The following is a 26,988-nucleotide window of genomic DNA, read 5'->3' as shown; positions in this document are numbered from 1 at the left end:
GTGGGGTTGTTGTGTATGCTTTACATTTTCTGGGAAGAAGGATTGTACATGCTTTTCTTCTAGATTTGCAAGGTTTTAAAAAAATTCTATGTTAGGTTTTAGATGGAGTTTGGGATTTTTATGTAAGGTGTGCTTTCCCTATTGATATTTTTCTGAACTTCCTTAGTTTTCCTTCTGAGAAAGGGATGTTATGCTTTTGGAAAATGAGTTGCTTGGTCTCTGCCGTATGTGCAGAGAACTCACTTTGGAAAGAAGACTGCTAACAGGAAAATTAAGGGAAAAGAAAAGAAAAGTTTATTCTGATGAATGGTACCCTTTTAAACTGCTCTTAAATTGCACTGAGACAAATTTCAAAAACAAACCAGGAATCCAAGTTTAGACATAACAAGTTGATTAAAATAAATCAGGATTTGAAAATCAGTTTCAAATCATGGCTTCAAACTGCCAAGAAAAAGCCATGATTTGTTACCTGTGGTGAGTTTATCCACTGAAACCAGCCAAAGTTAGGCTAAACAAAGCCTAAACTTAGCATTATGACATTATCAGGCTATGTTTTATGAAACAATACTTATTCTACAGTCACAGATTTAGCCAAATTTCTTGGGAAATCCACCTGGAAAAAGAAAAAAAGGATTTCATCATACCATGATAGAAATTATCCCACTTGAGAAGGAAAATAAAGGAAAATAAAATATCCTGATGGCTGTATGCCTTCCCAAATTGCTGTATGTAAATGTATCCCAAACCACCAACACCCTTATGCAGCTGGCTTTCCTTGACTTCTGCCTGACCCCACTTCTCTGTTTCATTTGTACCATCATCCCAGGCCTGCTTCCTTTTTCATCTATTCATTCTGTTTGGTATCCCTTTACATGCTAACAAAATGACAGTTGAGGTCTATTCAACCTGCACACAGTGGTGATTCTGCAAGTGCAATTGTATCTTGTGCCTGTCACTAAATCACTGCTTGGCACTTATTCCTATATTTTAGATAATAGGAAATACACACCAAGCAAAAGTTAGTTCCATCTTTAGTAGTTTCTGGTTCAGTTTAAAAGATAAATAAACACTAATCATTTCTCAATCACAATAGAACACAATTATTTGTAACAATTTGTTTAAATCCTATCACTCATTCTTGTTACCAATCTGAAGAAATCAGGAAGTATCCAAGTGTACTTGCAGAAATGTTTTAATTTGAATGACTAAATATGGAAGTAACTTACATCATATCCTCTGAGAACAGCCAGGTGGAACGAAAGCAGCTGTAGAGGGATCACGCTCAAAACTCCCTGTAGACAATCTACTGTCTGTGGCAACTCAATTGTTTTGTAAGCAAATTTGGAGCTCTCAGTATCTTCTCTAGAACATAAAATAATAGGGCGGCCCTAAGAAACAAGTCAAATAGTATGAATTAATATTAATTGATTAATCAATCATTGATTATACATGTATTTACTGTATTTTGCAGATATTTTTCCAACATGTAGCAAGAATATTAATAGAACTAGATTGTGAATGCCACTGGATTTAAACTAAAAGAATGCAGATGGGTTCTTTTCACTTATGGCTTAAATCTAAAATGCAACATCTTACCAGTCAAAATGCTTCAGCATCATTACAAGTAAATGATATAGCTGTAGTAATCCTATATATTACTACAGGTAGTCCTCAGGTTATGATGGCAATTGGGACCGGGATTGCCATCGCTAAGCGATGTGGTTGTAAAGTGTTGACTTCGCATGGCTGCATTGCTTAGTGACAGCAATCCTGGCTGTCCCAGTTGCCATTGTAACCTCAAGATGTGTGGGCTGTAAAGTGGGAAGCAGCAGTAATCCCAGATAAGGAGGACAGGGGTGCTGCAAGGGGATGGGGGAGGCTGGGGAGGGCTTGGAAGGCCCAGCGTGAGTTGAGGGTAGGGATATGTGCTGCAGGCAGAAGCAATTTACTGGAGTGACTTGAGACTTTTCCTACTGGCTTCCCCATTGACTTTGCTTATGGGAAGCTGGCAGGAGCGGTCCCAAATGACGATCATCTGACCGCAGCTCCTTGCAATGTCATAATTGCGAGCCAGGCACCCAAGCACCTGGATCGTGATCACATGACTGCGGGGGTGCTGCAATGGCCAGAACTTTGAAGACTGATCGTACATCCATTTTTTCAGTGCTGCTGTAACTTTGAACGAATGGACGTAAGCCAAGGACTACATTACTATTATTACTATTATAATTATAATATAATTATAATATAATTATATTAATTTCTGCGACATATATTGAAGAGTCTAGACAAGTTTTTTTCAATTATAATTCTCAATGTTGTTGGAATGGATGAAGTTGTAGAGAATCCAGGTTGGTCAGCTATAGACTCTCAGCAACTGGCAACTGATAAAATAAGACAATGATTCAGATTCTTCATTCTCACTGTCACACAACTACTATGAATAAAAAGGACTTCATGTTTTCAGTGCAGTCCTCAAATGTGGAATTTCAGCGTATAGGTGTTCATATGCATATACTTTCAGATATAGTATATTGTTTCATTGTAGCCACTCTGCTACTAGAATGGATTGAAGTTTAATTTGGATAATTAAAAACTACCCTTGGTAATCAAAAGGCAGATATATTGGGTAGGCCCACACATGGTTTATTTTAATCATGGCTTGTTAACTATGCTGCAGTTGGTTGTATTCATGCATAATGCTAAGCCACTGATCAAAGAGAAACCAAGCTGTCTAAATACAATGTGTGAACTCAGCTTGAGTTAGATAGTATATATTAGTTACACCCTAGTGAGACTACTGCAAAATGCCTTAATTGGGACTGCCTTTGAAAAATATTTGGAAACTTCAACTGTTCCAAAATAATGAAACCAGGGATGGTTGTGGGGAGTGTGTTAAAATAGCTTCATTGCTTATTAGTATGTTTTATGGAATTCCAAATGCTAATTATGACCTATAAAGCTCTATATAACCTGAGATCAGGCTATCTGAAGTCTGCGTTTTGCCATTAACTGTCCCAGCTTTGAAATCCTTGGAAGAGCAGTTTCATTATGTCCACTAGCAGAGGCATACAAGTCAAGGAAACAAGGAGGAGCTCTTTGGTTAGTCCCAAACTCTGTAACTCCCTGTGAAAAGAGATCAGACTAGCTCTACTTCAGTTCTCTTGTTTCTTTGTCAGCTATTAACTTAAAATTTGGCTTTTAGGAAGCTTTTAAGAGGTAAAATCTCCTTGGAGTAAAATTCTATTCCTGGTAAGTTCACGAAAACATCCACATAGTTTCTTGGCAACAATATAGAAACAGTTTGCAATTGCCTTTTGAGAATTTTTTTTTAACTTTTTGGTCTAGCCAACAGCACTGAAATTCTCAATTTCTAGCTAATTAGATATAGATGATTGAAACAATTGCAAACAAACAAAAAAAAGAATTGTTTTCACAGGGGTTCATCTTGTTTTTGTACTAGAAGGGGTGGTGAAGGGACTCATTAGATACTTTATATTTCTGTTGTAAAAATATAAATTCTCAGTAAAACTGTCCTAACAGCCAGGAACCATGCTGAGACAAGGAACTGGTCTCTAATGTTTATTGCTAGTACATAACAGGAATCCTAACAAACTGAAGAAGCGTGGGAAAACCCAGACATATAAACCCCAAAGGTTAAGGCGGTCCCGATCTGTGTCTCTTTGAATGGCTGACCAATTCCTCAGTGCTACGCATGCGCTTGACAGTCTGGGTGGGAGCCCCCTGCTCGCCATCCTTACTCATGACAAAAACATACCATCAAAATACATGATAAGCAGGTGAATATAACAGCTCCTTACCAATTAGAAGTTTTTACAAAAATGTATTTCTTTCTCCCGCTCTCTCATCTAAGCAGCTCTAAGCCGTTTACCCGACTCAGAAGAATCTGTTTCAGTTGGTAATCTTCCAGATCACAACAGTGTGACATATTTATACCGTTCTTACTATATTATTACATTATTAATATTTTGCACATTAGGGTTCACAGTTTTAGTGGCTCAAATAATTTTTATGAAATTAACATGCATAAGAAGGCTTGGTAGGATTAATTCTATACCTGAAGTAGCAAACTTTGAATTCATAAACCCTCTATGGGCATTGTCTGGATTAATTCAACAAAAATGTACTTTGTCTGCTTTTGGAGTCAAGTTTGTCATAGCCTGAAATTTAGACAAAATGCAGATCCAGCAAATTTTGGCTTTTAAATCCAAAGACTGCTAAACCAGGGTTTTACTATATGAGGAATTTTTGTACACTATTATCTCAGATGTTTATAATATTTATATTTATGCAGTGTTTATTGTCCCCTATTGCCAACTATATGTATATTTCAGGCCTTGAGTAATAAAAATGTATTTAAAATTTAAAGTCCTTTCTGAGAATTACCAGGATTTACATTCCAGTACTATTTGATTGAAACATTAAGGTTTACAAATTTTCATTCTTCAAATAACCTTTTGAGCTTAAATGATGGGCTTTGTTTCAGAATTCATTCTATGGATATTCCCCAGACCATCTTGTTCATGCATGTTCAGTCAGTTTAATATTATTTTGGTCTTTGCTTAGCATGACTTCTCATGTAGCAAGCTTTATAAGTCTCAGTAGACTTCTTAGGAATTTTAATAAAGCTAGAATGATTCTTTTAAAATCTGTGAAAGGCAAGCAAAAGAATTTCTACTTAGACAGGCTTTTGATCCTGCATCTTACTTGCTGCTGAAATATGGTAAGTACTTTCCAATTAATACTGTTAGTGGAGTTTTTATTAAATGAATTCTAATGATTTAATTATAATTTTATCAATATTATACAGCTAGCCGTCTTGCATGAACAAGTATAGTAGAAAAGCATGACATATATTTCATTAATAAATACTCTACTTTCTTGTATGTTCTTCTTGCAAGAAATGTACAGATTAATCATAAAGATGAAATGCAAATTACAGAGTTTACCTGTCGGGCAGTGACTTGTTGCAGAGCATTCTGGCACTTGGTAAAGCAGGGATCCTTCATAATTATCATAATAACAGGCATTTGTTTATCTATAAGAGCCAATGGCCCGTGCTTCAGTTCCCCAGCCAGGATACCTTCAGAATGCATGTATGTAATCTCTTTGATTTTCTGCAGAGCAAATGGAAGAAGTCAAAGTATAAGATAAAAATGCATTGATTATGTTGTTCATAACGACTAAGCACAGATAAATGACACTGAAGTCAAGAAACTTTGTATGCCCAAAGTTTAATTAGTGATCATTGATATGATCTTTGGAGTTGCCTAGGTGCATATACAATTCCCATCCTTAAATGCAAACTAACATCAAATGTGTGTTGAGTCTAAGATGAACAATCCCAATTAATAACCATCCATTAAATTACTAGTTTTGTATAATTTGGAGGTGTAGATGTATTGGTGAACAAATAATTCCTGATCTGAAGGGAACTTGGAAATATCCATCTTTTTACTTTCTCCAAAGCAGCAGTTACAAATACGTTTTACCTATACCTATAACACTTAAATCATACTTTTGGAAAAATCAAGGTAAAATTCATACCAGTGCTCCTTCCAAGCAAGTAGCGTAGTTGTATCCTCGACCCATAACCAAAAGTGATCGTTGTTTATATAGTTCAAGTGCCAGATCATGTATTTTCTCATCCAAAGACAGTACTTCTTTAATCATCTCTGCCAACAAATTAAAACTGAGAATTAATTTCATTCTTGCAATACTATCAAATCTGTATTTCAAAAACACTAAAACTGCAGATTTAGCCAGGCTACATAAATTGATTCCTTTGCTTTATAAAGCATACTACTTGAGCCTTTGCTAGCTCCTAGCATCATTTCATGAAATTTTACAGGGATACAAGCTTCAGCTATTCTTTATGCTAGACCCCTGAACTACTTTTAACCTTCTCTATGGACTCAAAGTTTCCTTAGATAGTTTGGGTTTCAACTGGAATGTTAAATAAGATTAGCTCTTACTTAATGTTATTACCAAGCAAGTTTTTAAAATTATTTGTGTTAGTTTTTGAAAGTTTTGAATTCTGTACAAAATTCTGCTAATACTATAAAATTTGAATACCTCAAAATTCTGATAATTTAAGGAAAGTAAATTAAACAATTTTGAGTATTTTTTCCAGCCTTCCCCAACCTGATGCCATTTTGAAGTATATTAGACTTCAAATCCCATAGTCCATAACCAGCATGATCAACTATGATGATTGGGAATTACAGGAATTGAAATGCAGCACATCTAGAAGATACTAAGTTACATTAATGAAAACAAAAAAACATTTTGATTGAAAAAGCAAACTTTTTTGCCATTATCTTATCTTTTTCCCAACAGAGAAACTAAAGTGCAAGCAAACAACAAGAATCCTATAGTGGAATACTTTTCAAAATTACAAAAGTGAAAATTGATTTACAAGTTCAAGACAGTATTTAAATTTATTCTTTTCACAACAAACTTTGATTCCCCATTCATTTGAACAGTACCAGGTAATGACTTTAGACTATTTATGATCTCCTGTCTTCTTTTTTGCAAGGATATCCTGTCTTCAGACATCATCAGACCAAACATCACAAGAGAGATGAACTGGCTGGTATAAGCCTGAAAATTAAAAAAAAGTCATTAATTTGGTTGTGTAGTGTGTGATCCTAAGACTATCTAAATTAACATCTGCTTTGGTGAAACAACAAGGACTACAGCTCCATAGCACAGCCCATGCCTGTGTGTGTCAGATCCTGGCTCAGCCACTGATATCCATATGTAGTGCTGAGAAGGGCTGCTTTGAAATCCTGGATAGTCGCTACAGGTTGGCACAAACAGTATGGCAGTTTGCTGCAACACAATGCTTTCTCAGCAAGGAAGGTACTTTACTGCTGCTCCAGGCAATACCAGAGCTATGGTATGGTATTTTCTCCAAAAGAGAAAAAGGTCAATTACAGAAAATGAGAGTTACCTTTGTGCTTGCAACACCAATTTCAGGTCCTGCATTGATATGAACACCACAATCCGTATCCCTGGATATTGAACTTCCCACTGTGTTTGTAATGCCAACTGTCAAAGCTCGACGATTCTTACAATACCGTAAAGCCATCAATGTATCAGCAGTTTCTCCTTTAACACATTAAGACAATGACATTATACTTAGATTAGAATGACAATAGAATTCAGAATTGTTTGACCTGCCCTATTCATTATGATGATGAATAACTTCCCTACTTTGTGAACCTGCCAAAATTTTGTTTTGCTTGTTTTGGCTGTTTTAAATAGGAAGTAAGAATTATCCTCAAATTCTCTAAAAATGACTGCCATCCATCTGTTTACTTTGGTAGGAGGTAAAGAATGGTATCTCTCCACCACCATGACCACCCCCCGCAATATCAGCCACTTTGTGTTTTGTGATAGGGTCTTACGTTAATTGTAAAAGTTACAAAAGCTGAAATGATTTCAAATGTACACCTTTTTTGTGTTATTGCTATTTGAGTATCTGTGTATCTATACTTTTGTCATCTGATGAGATGGACTCCAGTTTGCCAAAGCATATCATAAAAAAAAAAGGGGTTGTCTTTAGGATGTCCCTCAAGATTAGTCCTTTTTTCTAATGCTTCCTGAGATCCTTACTATTAAAGAGAAAGGAAGAGATCTTTCTTTGTTGTAGAAGTTTTACTTAGATCTTTGCCTTCATGAAGCCTTGATAAATTACTGAAATGTGCTACTAGTCATTTGATGTGCACCAGTGTTTGTTAGTGGTACTTTAAATGCACATAACCAAATTTTTTGGTTTGGATTTTATATTCTGGCTTCCTTATATGCTTCTTTCCATACTGGTTTGAACTATCCTTCTGAAATTCTCAAACTGAGAAAGAATATCCATTAAATTAATAACAATGACATTACACTGATTACTAAATTAACCATCAATTACAAAAATATGGAAAACACCTTCGAACGGAAAATTCAGTGTAAAATAATACAGAACACGTTAGAAGAAACAGGCATTTACTCCAGCCTGGAAGGCAGAAAGGCAGGCACCGTGCCCAGCTGGGGTCATAAAGTGCAGAACTTCTCTTCTTCAGCTCTCCCCACCAGCATCAGTGATCCCTTTAACTTCCTAACCAATGGCAAACTCGGATCTTACGATATAATGACACAATTAAAACAGAAATAGAGCATTCCTCGAGCCAGAACCAAGACTTGTGTTTTGAAGTGCAAAATCAGAATCTTGGCCCCAGAAATAGGAGTAATACTTTCTTTTAAACACAGGCATAGGCAACCTCATTTCTGAAAAGCTTACTTTTGAAAACTGCCAGATGCAGTTTCTGAGACACTCAGTGGAAAGCCCATTACACCAATAATAAATATCAACACATGGATTATAGTAACAAGATCTTCTTCTCCCAGTTGGAATACCAATGAAAAGACAATTAAAGCTTACATTCAGGAATCTCAATATAAACTAAGGTAATGATATATAACCAAAATGGCATGTTTGTCTGAATTCTCAGTATTCCCCAAATATAAGGCAATTTACCTGATTGGCTGATGAAAAAGCACACATCATCTCGAAATACAGGGGTATTCCGATCCAGAAAATCACTAGCCAGTTCCACCATGACAGGGAGCTCAGTCAGTTCTTCCAATACTTGACGTGTCTGTATCAACATAAAGACAACGCAGCCAGCTTTAACTCTTTTGACATTAGGTGAGATCAGCTTATTAGCCAAGTAAAGCAAAATTCAACTGTTTTGTAGGAATAATGCAAACTACTGCTTTAAATTGCACTAAGAGGGTCAAGGCAAAACAGACGGATTCTAGCTTGGCAAAATGAGATAAGGCTATGCACTCCCCTTATTTATTCAACCTATGTGCTGAATATGTATTGAGGGAAGCTGGACTAGAAGAAGATGAATGTGATTTTAAACTTGGAGGAAGTCAGATCAATAATGTGTACTAGGCTGATGACACTACCCTGAAAATTCAAATCAGCTGAAAATTCAAATCAACTGTTCTGGTAATGAAAGTCAAGGACCAGTGACAAAATCCAATTCTGGTTAAACATAAAGAAGACCAAACCAATGACAACTAATACAGCAACCAGCCTTAGAATTGACAATAAAGATACAGGTAATCCTTGACCTACAACCATTTGGTCAGTGACTGTTCGAAATTACGAGGGTGCTGATCGAATGGTTGTTATGACTGGTCCTCAGAGTTCTGGCTGTCCCAGCACCCCTACAGTCAAGCAATCATGATCTGGGCACTTGGCAACCGGTTCTCACTTACAAGCAGTTGCAGCACCCTGTCATTTGCAAACCTCCCTGCCGGGTTCCCCAGAAAGTCAATGGGGAAGCTGGCAGAGAAGTTCGCAAGTCACTGGGGTAAGTCTCCCGCACCTGTGCACCCTCCCCGGCCACTCGTGCACCCCGCGCACCCTCCCCGAAGCGTGCCTCTTGTGCACCCTCCCTAACCCTTGCTGCACCTCTTGCGTACCCCTGTGCACCCCCTCATTTCCTCCCCCACCTGGCAGCAGCCACTTCCCTGCCTGCTGGCCTGGGACTTGCAACTTCTTGCCAGCCTCCCCATTGACTTTGGTTGTGGGAAGCCAGCAGGAAGTTGCCTCACCTAACGACCATGGGATTTAGTTAACAACAGCAACCAGGACTGCAGGGATTGCCATCACTAAGCAATGCAGTCGTGCTTTCCCAATTGCTGTCCTAAGTTGAGGACTATCTGTACTGAAGTGATGGATAGTTTCTGCCTTTTAGAATCAACTTATTAACGGTAAAGGAACCATCAATCAAGAAATATGCCACAGACTAGCATTTGGCAGAGTAGCCTTGAAGGTCTTGGAAAAGATGTGTCTATACCTACAAAGATCAGAATCATGCAGGCTTGTGACAGTTTATGGAAGCAATATTTGCACTTTGAAGAAGCAAGATAGAGAGAATATTGACACTTTTGAACTTTGATGTTGGAGAAGACTCCTGAGAATTCCATGGACAGCCAAGAAAACAAACAAAAGGATAATCAAACAAATCATCCCAGAGTTCTCACTCAAGGCACAAATGGCCAAGCTCAAATTATCATACTTGGGATGCATTATGCAAAGACATAGCTCTCTTGAGAAGTTTATAATGCTGGGAAAGATGGAATGAAAAAGAAAGAGGACAACCAATAGCAAGATGGATGGATTCAATTACAGTGGTGATGGATGTACCATTGGAAGACTTGAAGGACCAAGTTGGGGACAAATCATTCTGGAGAAAATCTACCTGTATGGTTGCTAAGAATCAACACCAACTTGATGGCATATAATCAAAGAGGTTCATAGTTCTATGCCCAATACCTCTCCAAAAGCTTGCTCTTTAAAGTATAGAAAACTCCTATAGCCATACTATGAAGAATTTTCTCAGACATTTTTCATATTTTAAAGTATTTTAAACTTACAGCCACAGCAGCATGATAACTGGTTCCACATCCAATAATTATTAATCGTCTGCATCTTCTGATTTCTTTCAAGTGATCCTTCAAGCCACCTAAAAGAACTATTATTTCCACAAAACAGAAGCAATAAGAAAATTTTAGTTCTGTGGAAGTTCCTATTAGACATTAATGGTAACATTAAGGGAGATTAGAATTTTCCTCAAATTTACCTTTGTTGGTCTCAAAGTTCACTCTTCCTCTCATAGTATTGAAAACAGATTCTGGTTGTTCAAATATTTCCTTCTGCATGAAGGCACTGAAGTTCCCTGTTGTCATCATATAAATAAAAATGGCCTGTTAATGTTACTATTTAATCAAGGATGGTATTTACAACAAAATAACCAGGGACAGAATGGCATTTTCAGCCACAATCTAAATTGCTTACATTTGGTTATTCAAAGGAATGCCTATTCCCATCTGGCCTGACCATGACAAGAGACCTTCTTGGGGCTTTTTTGGCTATACTATCACCAAATAAAGGCGGCACTTCCAGGGATTAGATTTTTACCAACATTTAGTTTTCAGAGCCAGTTAAAGAGTTTTTCATTAATAATGGGATCTTTAGATCAGGTCAGGATAAGTGAAAGCCTTTTTAAAAACATACTACCATTATTGTTTACCTCATTTTATGGAATTTCAAAATGATATTGTTTATATTTAGACATGGGATTGTACTTGTAAGTATAAAAAAATGTTTGATGTAATACAGCTTTGCAGATAAATAGAACCTGCTCCTTAAACATGTCTGCCAAATACCTTCATTATCTATATCAGCATTTATTACATGTTTTATTGGCAAATTATGATCAATTATTTGAATTCAAATACATAGATTATATTTGTGATCTTGTAGATTTCCAATGCACAGGTAGGGTATAAATGGTTTCAATGTTTATTTATATTTATATACAATTCAATCCCAACAGACTCCAGATGGTACACACAAACCTTAATAGCTACACAACCCATATTAAAACAAAACAATAACTAGATGGTCTCCTAGAAAAACTCACTATGGATGAAGGTCCGTGAAAAATTAATGGTATTCAAGGCCTTCCAAAATGAGAAAAGTGTATTTCCAGAAGCAGTGAATTCTACAGTTGGGGCTATCTCTGAAAAGTCCAGCCTTCTTACTTCTCACACCCTCCTTCTCATGTGGATGAAACCCTCAGCAGACCTGTTCCAGAGGTTCAGACAGGCTGGGCAGAATTATGTTGTAAATGCTAGATGTTATATAGGACTTTATAGGTCAGAGCTAGCACTTTCAATACTTCTTCTCAATCAATACCATCTTTCCTGTGGCTAAGTCTGCATCTGAATTCCCATGGAAAAAGATTCAGTTGATGCCAGGTAAGTTGTTCAGCTGGGTTTACCTTTCATGATCTGTTGCAGCTCCATTTGCAAAGTCTGAATGGCTCGAGATGGGTCATCAGTAGCAGAACGTTTTAGCCGATGAATGGAAAGCTTCCCATCAGCCACTGCTGCAATGTCATCATCTTCTAGAAAAATAACTCTGTTGGTGTGCTCAATTATGGCACTGCAAAAAACCCAAAACAAATACAGATAAGGTGTGGACTTTTAAGTGCAACAAAGCTTTGTTCTGTGGGAGTATATAAGGGCTACGAATAGCCAGAAGCATGAATTATGCATCATCCAGTTCCTGACTGCAGTACATGTATGTCAGGTCACAGAACATCTGTGCACTCTAAAGAATCTGGAATCTGCACAGAGCTACTAGGAACAGTTTATATCCTTTGATACCATCATTCCCCCATCCCAGACACAGACTGTACTACATATGACTATACTGAACACACTTTTATGAATTACCATTTAGAGTTAGAACCAAAGGCTATTTCTCCTTGGACTGGAGCCAGCAGCAGTTCACCAGTTTTTCCAGAACTATTTTGCACTACTGACTAACCAAGAATCAGTACCTAGGGCTGTACAAAGCATTATAAAGGGGTGCTTGGCAAACTCAACTGGCTTGAGCAAAGCACCCCTCCTCAAATAATTAAATAGCCCTTATCTCCCAGAACCGCTGCTCTGTAGGCTTTCTCCAGCTTTCTGCATTTGCAAACACGGACAACACATCCTTTGAGACTGTCAACAAAGCAGCTGGGGAAAAATTCTGAAGCAGCTGTTGAGCCCCACAGAATCTGTGGCTATTTCACTGTTTCACTTGCGCTCACGTGCTTTGTTAAGAGCTGTTTTTGCTAAAACTACACAAACTTATGTCTGTTACCTTGCATCCGAAGCAAAGAAAAATTCAACTGCTTTATCGCCTACAGCATGAAGGCAGGTTGAACTGTCCAGTCTTTTCATTTGTGTTTTGCACATATTCTTTACATTTTCTATATTACCTATCAATGAAAAGCACAAGCATGTCACATCCTTAAACTATCAATGAGTATCCAAACCGAATCCACATCAGAGTTGAAATCAAATTATTGAACTTCTCGTATTTTGAAAGAATTGCTACCTCATTAACAATTACTAAGAAAATAAGGTGAGAACATACATGCACACCATTTTAACTCCAATATATAAATATACAGTTTTGTCAGAATTTTCAAGTAAAGGTTTCTTTAATAAATATAGTTAATATTTGTAGTACCCTGGATTTGTACTTAATGGACTTAGAAGAAATAATTCTGGCTAATATCAGTTCTGTCTCCCCTGCACCCCCCAAAATACAGGGATGGTAACTTACATGTTCGATATAAAATGGGAATTTGTTCAGTGGAGAGCTTAGATTCGCTACGAACTCCAATGAGTAGAGGACTCCCTCTCCTGACAGATGATAAAACAACCATGAAAGTAGTTATATTCATTTTAAGAAATAAATTCAGAGATATTTTTGCTTCAAAGAAAGTTCTAAGTCTTATTTGTAAGTTTTGTGCTGATAGGCCAACTATCTATTTATCAAACATCACAGCCCAACTTACTTACGTATGTATGTATGCATTTATTTATTAAATTTCTCTGCCGCCCATCTCATACACAACGATTCTGGGCAGCTTACAAAGAATAAAAATAAATATAAAAGCATATAAATACAAATCAAAATATCGAATAGAAAATACAAAATTCAAAATGGGAAATAAGATCCTATCCTGGCACCCTCATGGGGCCAACCACCCCCATGAATAGCTGCTGCCCCTCCCATCCTGGGCCAGGTGGCATAACCATGTTCTTACACCCTTTCGAAAAGCCAGGAGAGTGGGGGCCTGTCTTACCCCAAGGGGTGGCTTGTTCCAGAGGGTGGGTGCCACAGCAGAGAAGGCCCTCTTCCTGGACCCTGCCAATTGGCAATCCCTCATGGACAGGGTCCGTAACATGCCCTCTGTGCCTGACTGGGTGGGACAGGTCAGTGTAGCTATATTTACCAACCTGGTAGCAACAGCTTCCCCGGGATAATGGATACTTTTGAAAACCAGTGCAAAAGCTCCCTCCTGTGCAAGAGGAAAAAAAAACATTAAGAAAGGAATGGATGGGATGTGTATCAACACCATCTAAAGTATGAGTCAGATAACATATCAGTCAAAAGCTCCTTTCATATCTTTAATGATCCCCAATAAAGGAGTAAATCAAAATGAAAAAGTAAGAGAATACATTTCATCCACTGCCAGCAATGTTGTGCATGCATATAGAGGGATGAACCCCACTGAACTTCATAAGATATATTTCTAATGATGAATAAATTAGCTTCCTGATTACCAATGGGAAGATGTGCATTTTTAGTCCATGTCCAGCTGCAGAATCCAAATATTCAGGTCTGTTAGGTGATTATTAGCAGGCTGCAGCCTGACCCTTGATATCAGATTGATAGTTCTAAAGGAAAACAACTACAGATGCTAGGAATGCATCTGGATTTCATCAGGGTTTGAGTCTCATTTGTCACCTATTGTATACTCTGGACAAGTAACAAGATGATTTTATGAAAAAGAAAATATACCAAGGCATTTTGAAAAGGATCATCTCTTTTTAAAATGCACCCAACAACTTCATTTGGTAAACTCTGTACAGGAAGCATAATTCAATATAATGTAAACATGACTGATGCTAGGAAACAAAGAGAATCTCCCACTCACCAGCTGCTGAATGACTCTCTCAACCAAGACAGAAAAACTCATGTCTTCAGTTTCTTTGTTATCATACACATATTTGATCAACTTTGGAATAGTTTCGGTATCTGTTTCAGATTCAAATTCATAACCTTTGCTCTCCTAGATGGTTTAAATGAAATGTTAGATCTGAGTTTCTTACCACAGGCTGTTTTCATTTGTATACAACAGCGTCAAGTGACATCTAATGCCTCGATCACTTCTGCTATAATTCCCATTCCCTAGCACAGTCATATTCTCAAACTAGATTTTATTTATTAGAACTTTATTTAAACATGCTACTGAAACAGCATGAACTAAAGTTGCCTCATAACAACAGAGTCACAGGACTAATTCCTGCCAGAAACTACATTGTGTTATTCTCTAGCTCAGTGTTTCTCAACCTTAGCCATTTTAAGATGTTGGCTGGGGAATTCTGGGAGTTGAAGTACACAGTCTTAAAATGGCTAAGGTTGAGAAATGCTACTCTAACTTATATCTGCACTACCCCACGCTCTCTGACATGGGAATCACATAGAAAAGGGAAAGGGAAAAGCTGTAGAAAAAACACTGCCTTTATGGGGGGTGGGGGGATTGGATCTGGAACTCATTATCTGGAATTAAATCTAATGGCAGGCAGGAGCAGATCTGTCTAAAGAACTAAAGCTTTGCCTGTACACATAAAAGTAAATCATGCCACACGGTTTGGAATGACAATTTTGCTGTATGCATTAGATTACTATTAGCTTACCAAAAACTTCCGCAGGTCTTTGTAATTTGTAATGATTCCATTATGGATAGCAACAAATTCTGAAAGGAATATATAAGGAAATAAATAAGTAGGTAGGTAAGAGCAAACCATGAGCCCTTTGTTCAAGAAGCGGGTTGAAGCTGTACATTTTTTAAAACAGCACTAATAAAGAGCTTCATACAATTCTAGTTTTCTGTTCTTTCACAGCCAGCTCGGACTCTGACGAGGAGACCGACAATGAGCAGCCAGTTCCGGAGTCGCCGTGAACCACTGCCTGAGCAGCTGCAGGCAGAGGAGGCTGCGCCACCTGATAACCAGGAGGCACAGCTGGTCTTGGAAGATGAGGAGTCTGAGCTGCCACCCCCTCCCAGTGCAAGGGCTCGCCACGCAGAGAGGAGAGCAGAGCAAAGGCACCCTGCAAGGCTCCTCGCAAGAAAGGAGCTGCCCTTCCAGATGAGCCACACCTGGGCTGCTTCTGTTTAAGAAGAGCAGTGAGCTCAGGCCTCTCCGCTGGCAACAACATTCGTTTGCCCAGACTCCTTGTGCCTTGACTCCCCACTTGAAACCTCGTGACTTTGACTCTGGACCTGGACCGACTGACAACCCTTCTACGATGTTTGGACCCTTGGACTTCTCTTGACCAAGGATGTGGAACTCTCTCAAGGCAAGCTTGCAGGACTTTTGGGGACCTGACTTCTCAAGTGTGGGTGTGTGCGTGTTTGCACTCACATTTCCTTTGCCGCTTGTTTATTTACTTCAAAAACTTCTCAGTAAAGTTTGCAACCACCTCTCTGTGCAATTATGGGTGTGTGGCCTGAGTCAGGACACAATGGCTGTCACATAGAATAACCAAAACCGGTAAAGTTTTGGTTGTAAAAATCAGAGGGCATTGAGAATATCTTGATCTGTTAAGAAAGGGTATCCTAATGCCAGCAGATTCAGGTCCTTTACTTTCATGTGTCAGGAATATTACAGCTGCAAAATTGCTTTCTGCTGGGGCTTAGAAGAAAAATATGATGCAATCACGTATCTCATTTAACATATACAAATAGTTGATGGTGGCTCACTGGTTTCAAAAGTTATATCTAAGGATTTCTGTTTTTTTTTTCTCCAGAAGTTACCTACCATTACTTTTATCTGATCGTTGGGGGTGACTGTTGACAGCATTGGGTACTCCATGAGTAGCCCAGCGAGTGTGAGCGATGCCAAAATGTGTCTCAAAATCTGTCTTTAAATCCAAGCCTTCTTGCTCTGTACAGGATGAATATATAATAATTTGTATTATAAATGATAGGCAATTCTAAATTTCAAACTGTTCAACAATGTTTTGTGGCTGATGTTCTTTTACATTATAAGGGTGTGTTCTAATGACATCTCAAATACTAGTGCAAACCGATTCCATGAAGAAATCATATAGAAACACATACAGAAACACACACACAGAGAAACGATTATTCTCACAATACAAAATACAGCACTTCCAATACAGAGCAAATTCAAAATCCAGATGAAAATGTCTAGACTCAGCATGGCAAATCAGCAATAACAATTTGATTTATTTATATTTTAATGAAAGAATTTGTTTGAAAGAGCTTTTATTAAATTATAGCTATAAAAGAGTTAATGTTTTGCTAATGAAACGCATCATAACTTGCATTTGTTTTTCCTATGACGTTAGGTGTGACTTCTGTTACAGTTAATTAGATCTCAAATAAATATAGGGTTTATATAATTCTCAGCTTCCTGTAATAATTGGTAGATTTAACTTCAGAGCAAAAGATATATTCCCATCTGTCTTTGCTATGATATTCTTACTCCTCTCAGAGGTTTAGACTCAGCATGATATTGAAATATTAGGGAAAGGCTTGGCTTGTGGGACATACTACTGCATATACATATAATTCATACTGATTATTATTCAGTCTCATGTTGTATCATAACTATCATTATATACCTATGGATGAGATTTATAAAGGGAAGGTAGTAAAATGTTCAGAAAGTGTTTGAGAATAAAATAGGATAGATCAAATTCTTGTTTAAGGAAGTGTCACTGTAACCACATCAATTGGCTATTGATTGATCAATAAATACAGCAAGGTTCTTAGTCCCACTGAAAAGCTATTTCTAAGTATACATGCTTATGGTAAAGATTGCCATAAATGTACCAAAATGCAGATGTTTTGTTATACTTACTTTGCAATTCCTCATTAAGAGCCTTTACTTTTCCTTTTTTTTTCACTAATTTGATGTACCGTTCTTTATCTTTATTATCATTCCCATCAATTGCAATACCTGCAATACAGTATATATCTTATTGTATAGTATTCCAGATTATTTAGCATACACATTTGTTTAAACAGAATGTTAGGATTTTTTCAGAAGATATTTTGATTTATATTTTAATGAAAAGATTTGTCCTGAAAGGTCTTTTATTAAGTGATAGCTATAAAAGTATTAAATGTTTTGCTAATGAAATGCTTTAAAATTTCCATAGCCTGTTTTTCCTCTATACATCTGGTAGATTTCAGTAATGCTGCTGGTTCTCAGGAAGGAGGGAGCACATTCCAAGAGGAGGACAAGATAAGAGGAGACACAGTCCAAGAAGCGAATGTGGGAAAGCTAAGAGGTTCAGAATAGCCCCGCCCTAGAGCTTTGCCAGGTTATTTCCCCTTAGACTAGGTAGAGTTGCTTTAGTCTGGTAAAGGTAAAGGTTTCCCTTGACGTAAAGTCCAGTTGAGTCCGACTCTAGGGGGCGGTGCTCATCTCCGTTTCTAAGCCTTGGAGCCGGCGTTGTCATAGACACTTCCGGGTCATGTGGCCAGCATGACGACTCGGAACGCCGTTACCTTCCCGCCGAAGCGGTACCTATTGATCTACTCACATTTGCATGTTTTCGAACTGCTAGGTGAGCAGGAGCTGGGACGAGCAACGGGAGCTCACCCCGCCGCGCGGTTTCGAACTGCCGACCTTCCGATCGACAGCTCAGCGGTTTAACCCGCAGCGCCACCGCGTCCCTTTAGTCTGGTAAGTGTGAGCAAATAAAGAACCGAAGTTTGGCTGGATTGATTCTTTGTTGTTCTTGGGCTGGACCTGACAATATATCTGAATAAATAAACTATGCAAATAGGACAGATTAAAAATACCTCCTACTGATTACATGCCATCAAGTTGTTTTCGATTCTTAGCGACCACATAAATAGATTTTCTCCATGACGATCTATCCCTAAACTGTTCTTTCAAGTCTCCCAACTCATCGCCACTGTAACTGAGTCTGTCCATCTCGCTGCTGGTCGTCCTCTTCTTTCCTTTCCTTTCACCTTTCCTAGCATTAGAGCCTTTTCAGACAGCTGGGTCTTCACATGATGTGTCTGGAATAGGATAAATTGAGCCTGGTCATTTGTGCCTCAAGTGGGTTGATTTGTTTGATAATCCATCAGTTTGTTTTCTTGGCTGTCCATGGTGTTCTCCAACAACAAAGTTCAAAGGTGTCAATACCCTTCCTATCTTGCTTCTTTAAAGTCCAACTTTCGCTTTCATAGAATGTCACAGGAAATACCATGGCTTACATGATTCTGATCTTTGTAGTTATAGACACATCATGGCATTTAAATGTCTTTTCCAAGGCCTTCATGGCTACCCTACCAGGTGCTAGTCTGTGGAGCATTTCTTGACTACTTGTTCCTTTACTGTTGACAGTTGATCCTAAAAGGCAGAAGCTATCCACCACTGTGATATCTTCATTGTCAATTCTACAGCTGGTTATTCTACCTGTTGTCATTAGTTTGTTCTTCTTTATATTTAATTTTAGTCCATTTTTTCACTGCGCTCCTTGACTTTTAGTACTAGGGCTTGCAGATCCTTTGCATTTTCAGTTATCAGGGTAGTGTCATCAACATAGCACAGGTTATTGATGTTTCTTCCTCCAATTTTAAAACCATGCTCAACTTCTTCCAATCTAACTTCTTCCAATATTCCTTTATATTCCATTTATTGATTGATTTCTTAAATTTATTCACCGCCCATCTCACTATAAAAGTGACTCTGGGTGGCTTACAAATAAAAAAAGAGGTTGAATAAATATGGGGAGAGTATGCAGCCTTGTCGCACTCCTTTGCCAACCTGGAGCCAGTCTGTTTCACCATGTTCTGTCCATACTGTGGCTTCCTGACCTGTATATAAGTTTGACCTGACCTGTTATAAGTGACCCTATAGGTTAAAGTTGTTACAAAAAAATAAAACTCTATATCAGATCATCTTGTAAGTTTGTCTGTAACTCATGTCCTTGGTTCAGCAGTATATTTTTTAAAAATTGTGCAAGAACAGGATACATCTCAACAAAATGAATCTGACACTGATTTGCATATTACAAGTCTGATTCTTGAGTAATAAGCTGCTACAGGAAGAGAAAAGTGAAAGTGCTCTGCCATTCACTGTTAAGAATTCTTCAGAAATCTGGCTCAGTGTGACACAAACTTGCAAGCTTTCACTTGCTCAACTATTAAAACAATATTAAACGAGGATGGAATTCTTCTTATAGAAAAGACAGAACTCTTCCACCTTCCTTACAGTTACAGGCTTCACACATTGGACTAACACATGACTTGTTTTTAACACTGTTTGTTAAATAAGCCACAATGAGTTCACACATAACATTAAACCACAAGCTACAGTATCTAAGCCACAGTGGCTGGGTTAATTATGATATGGGAACCCAATCAATGTCTAATTCTATTCAGAGACTGCTGCTAAAATGCTTTTGGAAAAACTATAGAAACAACGTAAGACAACAATTGTCAGTGTCCACTGCAAGATATCTTACACACCAGCAGAGTCATATCCTCTGTATTCTAGTCTTTGTAGTCCTTTTATCAGTGTTTCAAATATTTCTTTCCTTGTCCGAGGTACTCTGTAGTTCAAATAAGCAAAGATACCTGTTGGAGAGAGGATAGTGAAAAAAATGAAATATCAATATGCCAATATTTTTGCCACTTGTAAGTTAATATGATTTCCTTCTTGCTTAATTATCCCACTTTAAAATAATACAACCCAAATTAATTACTCAAAAGATTAACATACCAATTCTAATCAGTACTGTGGGTTTCTTCCTCAGGTCAAGATACAATAAAACCGAGATAGGTCTAGGATTAGTACACTTGTTAATTATCAATCCTAAGGAGAGCCAGTTTGGTGTAGTGGTTAAGGCACTGGGCTAGACCATGAGTTCTAGTCCCACCTTAGGCACAAAGCCAGCTGGGTGACCTTGTGCCTGTCACTCTCTCTCAGCCCTGGGAAGCAGGCAATGGCAAACCACTTCCAAAAAACCTTGTCAGGAAAACTGCGGCGACTAGTCCAGGCTGTTGCTAGGAGTCAAAAACTGACACAAAGGAACATTCACACAAATTGCCAAATATTCCATGAAACCAAGTTTGCCAATTGAAATAAAACCTTGTCAGTTATTTCACCATGGTGGCATTTGTTGCAAAGAAGATAGCTTTACAGTTTATTTCTAGCAGCTATTTTATTGTTGTATCTACTTTAATTAGCAAAAAGAATAATTAAATTATTATTGCCTGATAAAATTAACACTTTACATTTTGACAATTATTTGATTATATTTGACCAATCCACTTTGATTGAATGCATATTTCTGATTTGGCCGATGTCTCATTTAAAATAAGGATGCATGAAACTTTTATTAATCAGGCCTTGAGCTACATATGGCATGACAAAATATGTATTATCTAGCACCATAAAGTTGTATATTTTTGGAACCACAGTTAAGCAGCTATTCTCCACCTTCCAAAAAGTAGATCACAAGTCTTAGTCAGAATTTAACCAAGAACTGATCTGGATAACTCCTAACTAGAGCTAGTATTTCACGGATCTGTGGGGAGATTTCTAGTAAGGCTTACCAGATCCTGCTCGCTGGCATGAATCACAACAGAAAAGTTGCCCCAGCCCAGCATGAAAATCCCCCGGGGTTAGGGCCGTTAACAATTTTCCCATGGACTCAGCTCAACTTCTTTTCTATTTTTCCAGAGCAATATTTAAAATACTTCAAATATTTTCACAAGTCCTCAATTTTTGTAAATCAATATTTTATAACCTCAAAAGACACACACACACACAGACACAACGACAGACACACACACACACATTTATTTATATATATATATATGATCTGTTGTCAGGGTCCTGAGCTGAGCCAGTGTTTTTATGCTTTGGTCTCTACAGAAAAGGCCTTTTTGAGGGATCTATCCACAATGAAGCCAGTGTGCTGAGCTTGGTAAAGATTCCTTGTTTATACTGAACTCTAGCAATGCTCCTATTTAAGCATACAAGGAGACTCAGAGGCTGCTGGAGACTTTTCATTGAAAATGATAGCAGCAGTCTAGACTGCAAAGGAATATATTACAGTTATTTAGGCTGTAGGAAAGAAAGTTTAGTTTCAACATATACATCGCCTTGTGCCTTCCATTAAATGTATTGATTGTTCACTTTCAAAATATAAAGGCCACAATCCAACACAAGTTCAGACCACTGGACTTATATGTTCTTAACTCCATGGTTCGATAGTAGGTGTGACTAATAGCATCCCCCTCCTCATTTTCTTCCTTCCATAAACAGATGGGCCTCTCTTGTTTAAGTGCTGCTCAGGCTGGTTTAGAAATAGCTTTCATTGTACAATAAATCATCCTGAAGTTACGAGAGATAAAAATCAAACCTCAACAGCCCAAAATCTAAATTCACAATGAACAAAGGTCAGTACAGCAAAAGAAATAAGACGTTTCCCTATCGTAATGCAAGTCACAAACATTAACCATGATTGACAATACCCTATTTCTTCCCTAAAAGTTTTTATTAAATCTTGAGATTCCATTTGGAGATTGATACATGTTTTAAATTTCTTGTCTAGTTTTACGCATCTTTTAAATGCTATTACTTTTTATAAGTGATAACATTACCATTAAAAAGCACTTAAATTTAGACACTTCTAAAAAGTGTACAGTTTTTCATTAATGTTCAGACTACAGAAAAATTATTAAAAGCTTTGTGGCGGTGTAAATAGGCATCATTTTATTGTGGCAGAAACTAGCTATGGCAAATACACAAACATCAATAATGTGTAGTACAATCATTATCCAGAGGATAACCTTTTTTGTTAACTTCCCCTTTGACCTTGTAATCTTTTCTCTTCAGCCTGTTGTTGTTTTCATTATCCAAGAGATAAGAAAGGGCATTAAGTACTTCTACTTACAGAAGACCTAATCACTGGGTTTGATAAAAGCAAAATGGAGAGAGTTGTCTTAAAATGATTGCACAGAAATAATTTCACACAGGAAAGGCTCTTAGTCACCAAAAATGAATGAGGGAAAACACCTCTGCTGTGACATTTAAAAAAAAAAAAGTTCAAGCAGAGAGTTAGCTAGAAGTTCTACAAGCTAACCTTTGTTTTGAGATTCCTCCTTTAATATCCTAACAAGACTTCGGAGTTCTTGCTTCCTATTTCAGGAATGCAACTAGTTGATAAAGATCCCTGAGTGGGGAAATTCCACAAAAATGTTGATGCTTATTTTACCAGAATCAAGATAGGATCCTTTTATATTTCAGGAACAACAAGAGAGCTCAGCACTCCTTCCCTTCCCTTTGTTGCTTAAGTATGCACTGAAGCTTCTTCAAACAAGTTGCCTTTCAGAGATGTTTGGGCTGTAGCTCTCAGAATTCCTCAGCCATTGTCTATGCTGGCTAGGAATCCTGGGAGTTTTAATCCAAACAAATCCAGGGGTTGCCATGTTAGGGAAAAATTATGCATTGTATGTTAAAGGTCACCTCCCCACCAAGAAATCTATCCTCTATGATGAAGACAATATGCTGAGCAGACTCATCTTTGCCTATATTTATGCTTCCTCGTAACTATTTTGCTTCCTTGTTCCTTTTACGAAAAATTCCAGTTGTAAATGAATTGAGGTCCCTTCTCCATTCTGAAAACAGTGATCCTGTATTCCCTTGCAGTTAATTAGGCAAATTCCTCAATCTCCAAATGTGAAATGCACCTATTGATCACCTTTAGGCACTTGGCTGAAAATTACCCTTTAAAACAGTTGAGAGACATCTTAAAAAAAATCTATCGCAACCATAAATAGCCAGAAAGGAACCTTATACTGGATAGCATGCCATGCTCATAAACTTCAAAGATCTACAAGGTTGGAAATGGAGCATTAGGCTTGTTCACTGAAGATGAAGGGCTATGTACAGTACCTTGAACTCTTGGAGGAAGTTCAGGACATACATTTAATAAATAATTTAATAGTGGCCAACTTTGTAACCCTAGATACTGTTGGATTCCAATCAGCTATGCCCATTGGTTGTGGTACCTGGGGATAATAGAATATAGTACAACCCCACATCTGGGGACTCTGTTGATTGTGGAATTCTGGAAGTGGTAGCCCCAAAACATCTAAGGTCCCCTGGTTGAAGAAGACTGCACCAACACTAGACTTTATGGCCCTTTTGTCTAACCAAGCACAAAAGTTCTAGGAATCCCTCCCTTTAAAACAATGTACTGACTTAGAAACCTCAGCTTTCCTCTGACCTCACTGGTAAAGTTACTAAACTCACTGATATTTCCACATTTGGAGTAAAGGATTGACACAAATAAGGTCAGTCTGGCTTCGTATTTATGATACTAATTATATGCGACTAGATTGCTATGTATAACAACATATAAAAAGGTGAAACATCACACATAATTTACATTTCTTACATAGCCTCTGTTTGGGTGAAGATATTTTAAAGAGATTTTCATCCAAAAGTAGGAATCTTCCCTTCCCCATTTCCAGCAACATTTTTGTAACAGAGTTCTGATTTATATATTATTTTACCTCATCAAACTTTTCTTCAACATCAATAATGGGAAACTGCTTTGAAATCACACCATACTCTTGACATACTATTCTGACTCAGCTGTAAAATGTCTTGGTTAGCAATTTGTTGAGCAATGGAACATCTCTATTTCTGAGTCAAAGCACAGATGTCTCACTTTAGATAACATGACTTCTAGTATGTTTGTTTATAGATCTTGAATTGGTAACCAAGGATAACACAAGACATTCCTGATCAGCTTAAGCACAATAAACTCATTTTGAGCAATTTAGATGGGTCAGTTAGTCTGGAACAAAATAATCTTTTAGAGTTCAAAGCCATTTCTTACTCATCTTGCAAAGAAAATACATGGCTTAACTGTCTGGAAGGAAGCTGATTTCCTGTTCCAATATACAAATCTAAAAGTTTCATTTGATTTTCTCAATCCAAAACCTTATTTATGGGCTCAGTTATATAATCCATACCTACCCACTGTCAAACAACCCATTTTACTAAATTTCATTATTTTATTATATTTATGGGCACCATTCTCTTTGTTCCCTATATTATGCTACAGTCATAGGAGTTGTCCTCTTCAGGTGCTTAAAAATGCATTTAATGAACAGACATTGCAAGGAATTGGGAAATTCCACCCCCCCATCTCAGCTTAAGAAATGAACAGAAATGCATGTATAGAAGGCTTTATCTGCACTTACTGGAACTACCGCCCTGTGCATGTATAGTTCAAACACCCTTTTCCCATTTGAAAAGGACTAATACGGTTGTGTCAGATGAAATGCAGTTTGAGCAATGATGTGCAAAAGTCATCTTAGTCCAAGGACCTATTTGCCATCAATACACTGCAGTCCAGGAAGGAAAGTGAAACACTTGAACTGTCCCAACAAGCAGGATTTCGCTCTGCTAAAATAATTCCTGAAGCTAAAATCTCACTATAGTTTTACTTTCTTGTTGTAGGCAAAAATAATTTTAAATGAACACTCTGCTGATGACTCAGTAAAAGCATTTTTTAAAAAATAAGTATTCACCGAATATGGAACTTTGAGAAGGAAAATAAAATGAACCCTGAATGAAAGTTTAACAGACTGTAAATAACCCTGGAGGAGCAGTTTCATTTGTCAGCCTTCACTCCCATTAAAGATTGGGCCTGGCAATAAACAGAAGTTAGATTTTCTACAGCATGCATTACCTTGCAGACACATTTCACAGCATGTTCTTGCCTCAACTGCTCTCCTGCTCTCACAATGTATCTACCCTTGAGAAGATGCATCAACCCAAGGAACTATGGGGCAGGACTTGAGTTTGGCTAAAACTACTGGAGTCCATCAAAAACTAGAAGATGCTGGAGGAGGAAAGCTAAGCAAGCACATGGCTGGGTCGTCCTATTCCAATAACCATCCACAGGAAGGAGGGGCACAGCAGTGGAAAGAAATAAAGAAAAGAAAAGGAAGGGAAGGGAAGGAAAAAGAGGAGGGGAATGGGAAAGGAATACTGTAGAGATGGAAGCATTTATAAGCACCTCTCCTTCTGTGCCTTTTTATGGGGAGGGGATGTCGGGGGGGGGGGGAGGCGTTCAGCTTCCATTTCCTTTCCGACCACCGGGCAAAAGACGGCAGTGTGGGTACAGGTTGATCTTACTACTCAGTTGGAACGGCTGAGCTTTTACATGGCAGACATTCTTCTCCCCCCCCCCGCCTCCAATCGTTCCGAACAACTGCACCCCCTGCCTTGGCCCAGATGTGCAGCCCTTCTGCCGCTCTAAGTGCGCGAAGAAGCTGGCAATGAGCCAGCTCCGCCCGCCCGCCCGCTCACTCACCGCACATGGTTGATGCCCGACCGCGCGCGCAGCCCCTTTCTGTCGCTGGGAAGACGGGAACCCCGCACAGCCCCCTGTCACCTCCTCTTTCTCCTCCGCCTGCCTCTTTATAACGTGACTTGGACCAGCCCCCCTGGGTGGTTCATTGGCTGAAAGCACGAGCGCGGGGAGATGGAGGGGAAGGCTGTTCTCAGCTCCTTCCTGGCTCTAGCCGTCACCCTGACTCACGAGGTAGAACCGAGATGAGGGGGCGCTGGAGGGTCGAAGAAAGGGAGGCGTCTTTTTCGCCCCCGGGAGGAACCGCCTGCGTCCTGGGATGGGGGGTCCGGGAAGCCTCCAGATGTTGCCGAACAACTCCCAGCAGCCTCAGCCAGCGTGGCCAACGGGAGGTGGAGTTTTGCAATATCTAAAGGGCCGTAGGTTCCTCCTGTCTAATTAGCGGCTGAAGCGTAACAGCTGATACCGTGCCTCCTTCATCTCCACCCCGATGAATCGATCAGCTTCATACAGATACTTCAACTCCCACAATACTTTTGGCCATGCCAGGCGGGGGATTTTACTGAAGTCCAATGCAGCAGGATGGTACTACGCTGGAAAGGAAAACCGTCTTTCTTCAAGGGTTCCCGTGCTATTGCTTTATCAAAACAACCCTAAAGGGCAAGTGAGAAAGAATAGAGCAGTGTTTCTCAACTTTGGCAACTTTAAGATGTGTGGACTTCAACTCCCAGAATTCCCCAGCCAGCATGCTGGCTGGGGAATTCTAGTAGTTGAAGTCCACACATCTTAAAGCTGCCAAGGATGAGAAACACTGGAATGGAGAAACTTTTTAAAAATCAAGTCAGACCATTGATCCAGCCCACACGTATATTAATGGATTAAAAAAAATAATAAATAATAAACTTCTACCAGGGTTTCAAGCAGCATTGTTTCCC

The 26,988-nt window shown here is 38.5% G+C and overlaps 1 protein-coding gene across 1 annotated transcript; it reads right to left on the bottom strand.

Moving 5' to 3' along the window:
* Positions 1–127: 127 nt before the first annotated feature.
* Positions 128–26,185, bottom strand: GFPT2 (glutamine-fructose-6-phosphate transaminase 2). Its single transcript, XM_063292253.1, has 19 exons — positions 26,057–26,185; positions 20,184–20,291; positions 17,554–17,652; positions 16,486–16,611; positions 15,361–15,419; positions 14,598–14,732; positions 13,897–13,958; positions 13,217–13,296; positions 12,749–12,866; positions 11,877–12,040; positions 10,674–10,769; positions 10,468–10,565; positions 8,552–8,672; positions 6,977–7,134; positions 6,510–6,624; positions 5,569–5,696; positions 4,971–5,138; positions 1,227–1,388; positions 128–613 (listed from the first exon to the last, which is right to left on the bottom strand). The coding sequence occupies exons 1-19, from the start codon at positions 26,061–26,063 to the stop codon at positions 569–571; spliced, it is 2,049 nt and encodes a 682-aa protein (XP_063148323.1). The 5' UTR covers positions 26,064–26,185; the 3' UTR covers positions 128–568.
* Positions 26,186–26,988: the final 803 nt, after the last annotated feature.

Source organism: Candoia aspera, chromosome 2 (genome assembly GCF_035149785.1).
Source record: "Candoia aspera isolate rCanAsp1 chromosome 2, rCanAsp1.hap2, whole genome shotgun sequence".
NCBI classification, from domain to species: domain Eukaryota; kingdom Metazoa; phylum Chordata; class Lepidosauria; order Squamata; family Boidae; genus Candoia; species Candoia aspera.
This window is presented reverse-complemented; position numbering and strand designations above follow the sequence as displayed.

Excerpts from the sequence above, each read along its gene's own strand:
- GFPT2 (XM_063292253.1), bottom strand. Across the intron at positions 8,673-10,467 it reads GTTATCATGCTGCTGTGGCT|ACACGTCAAGTATTGGAAGA; the intron begins GTAAGTTTAAAA and ends ATGTTGATACAG. Across the intron at positions 7,135-8,551 it reads CTTTTTCATCAGCCAATCAG|GAGAAACTGCTGATACATTG; the intron begins GTAAATTGCCTT and ends AATGTGTTAAAG.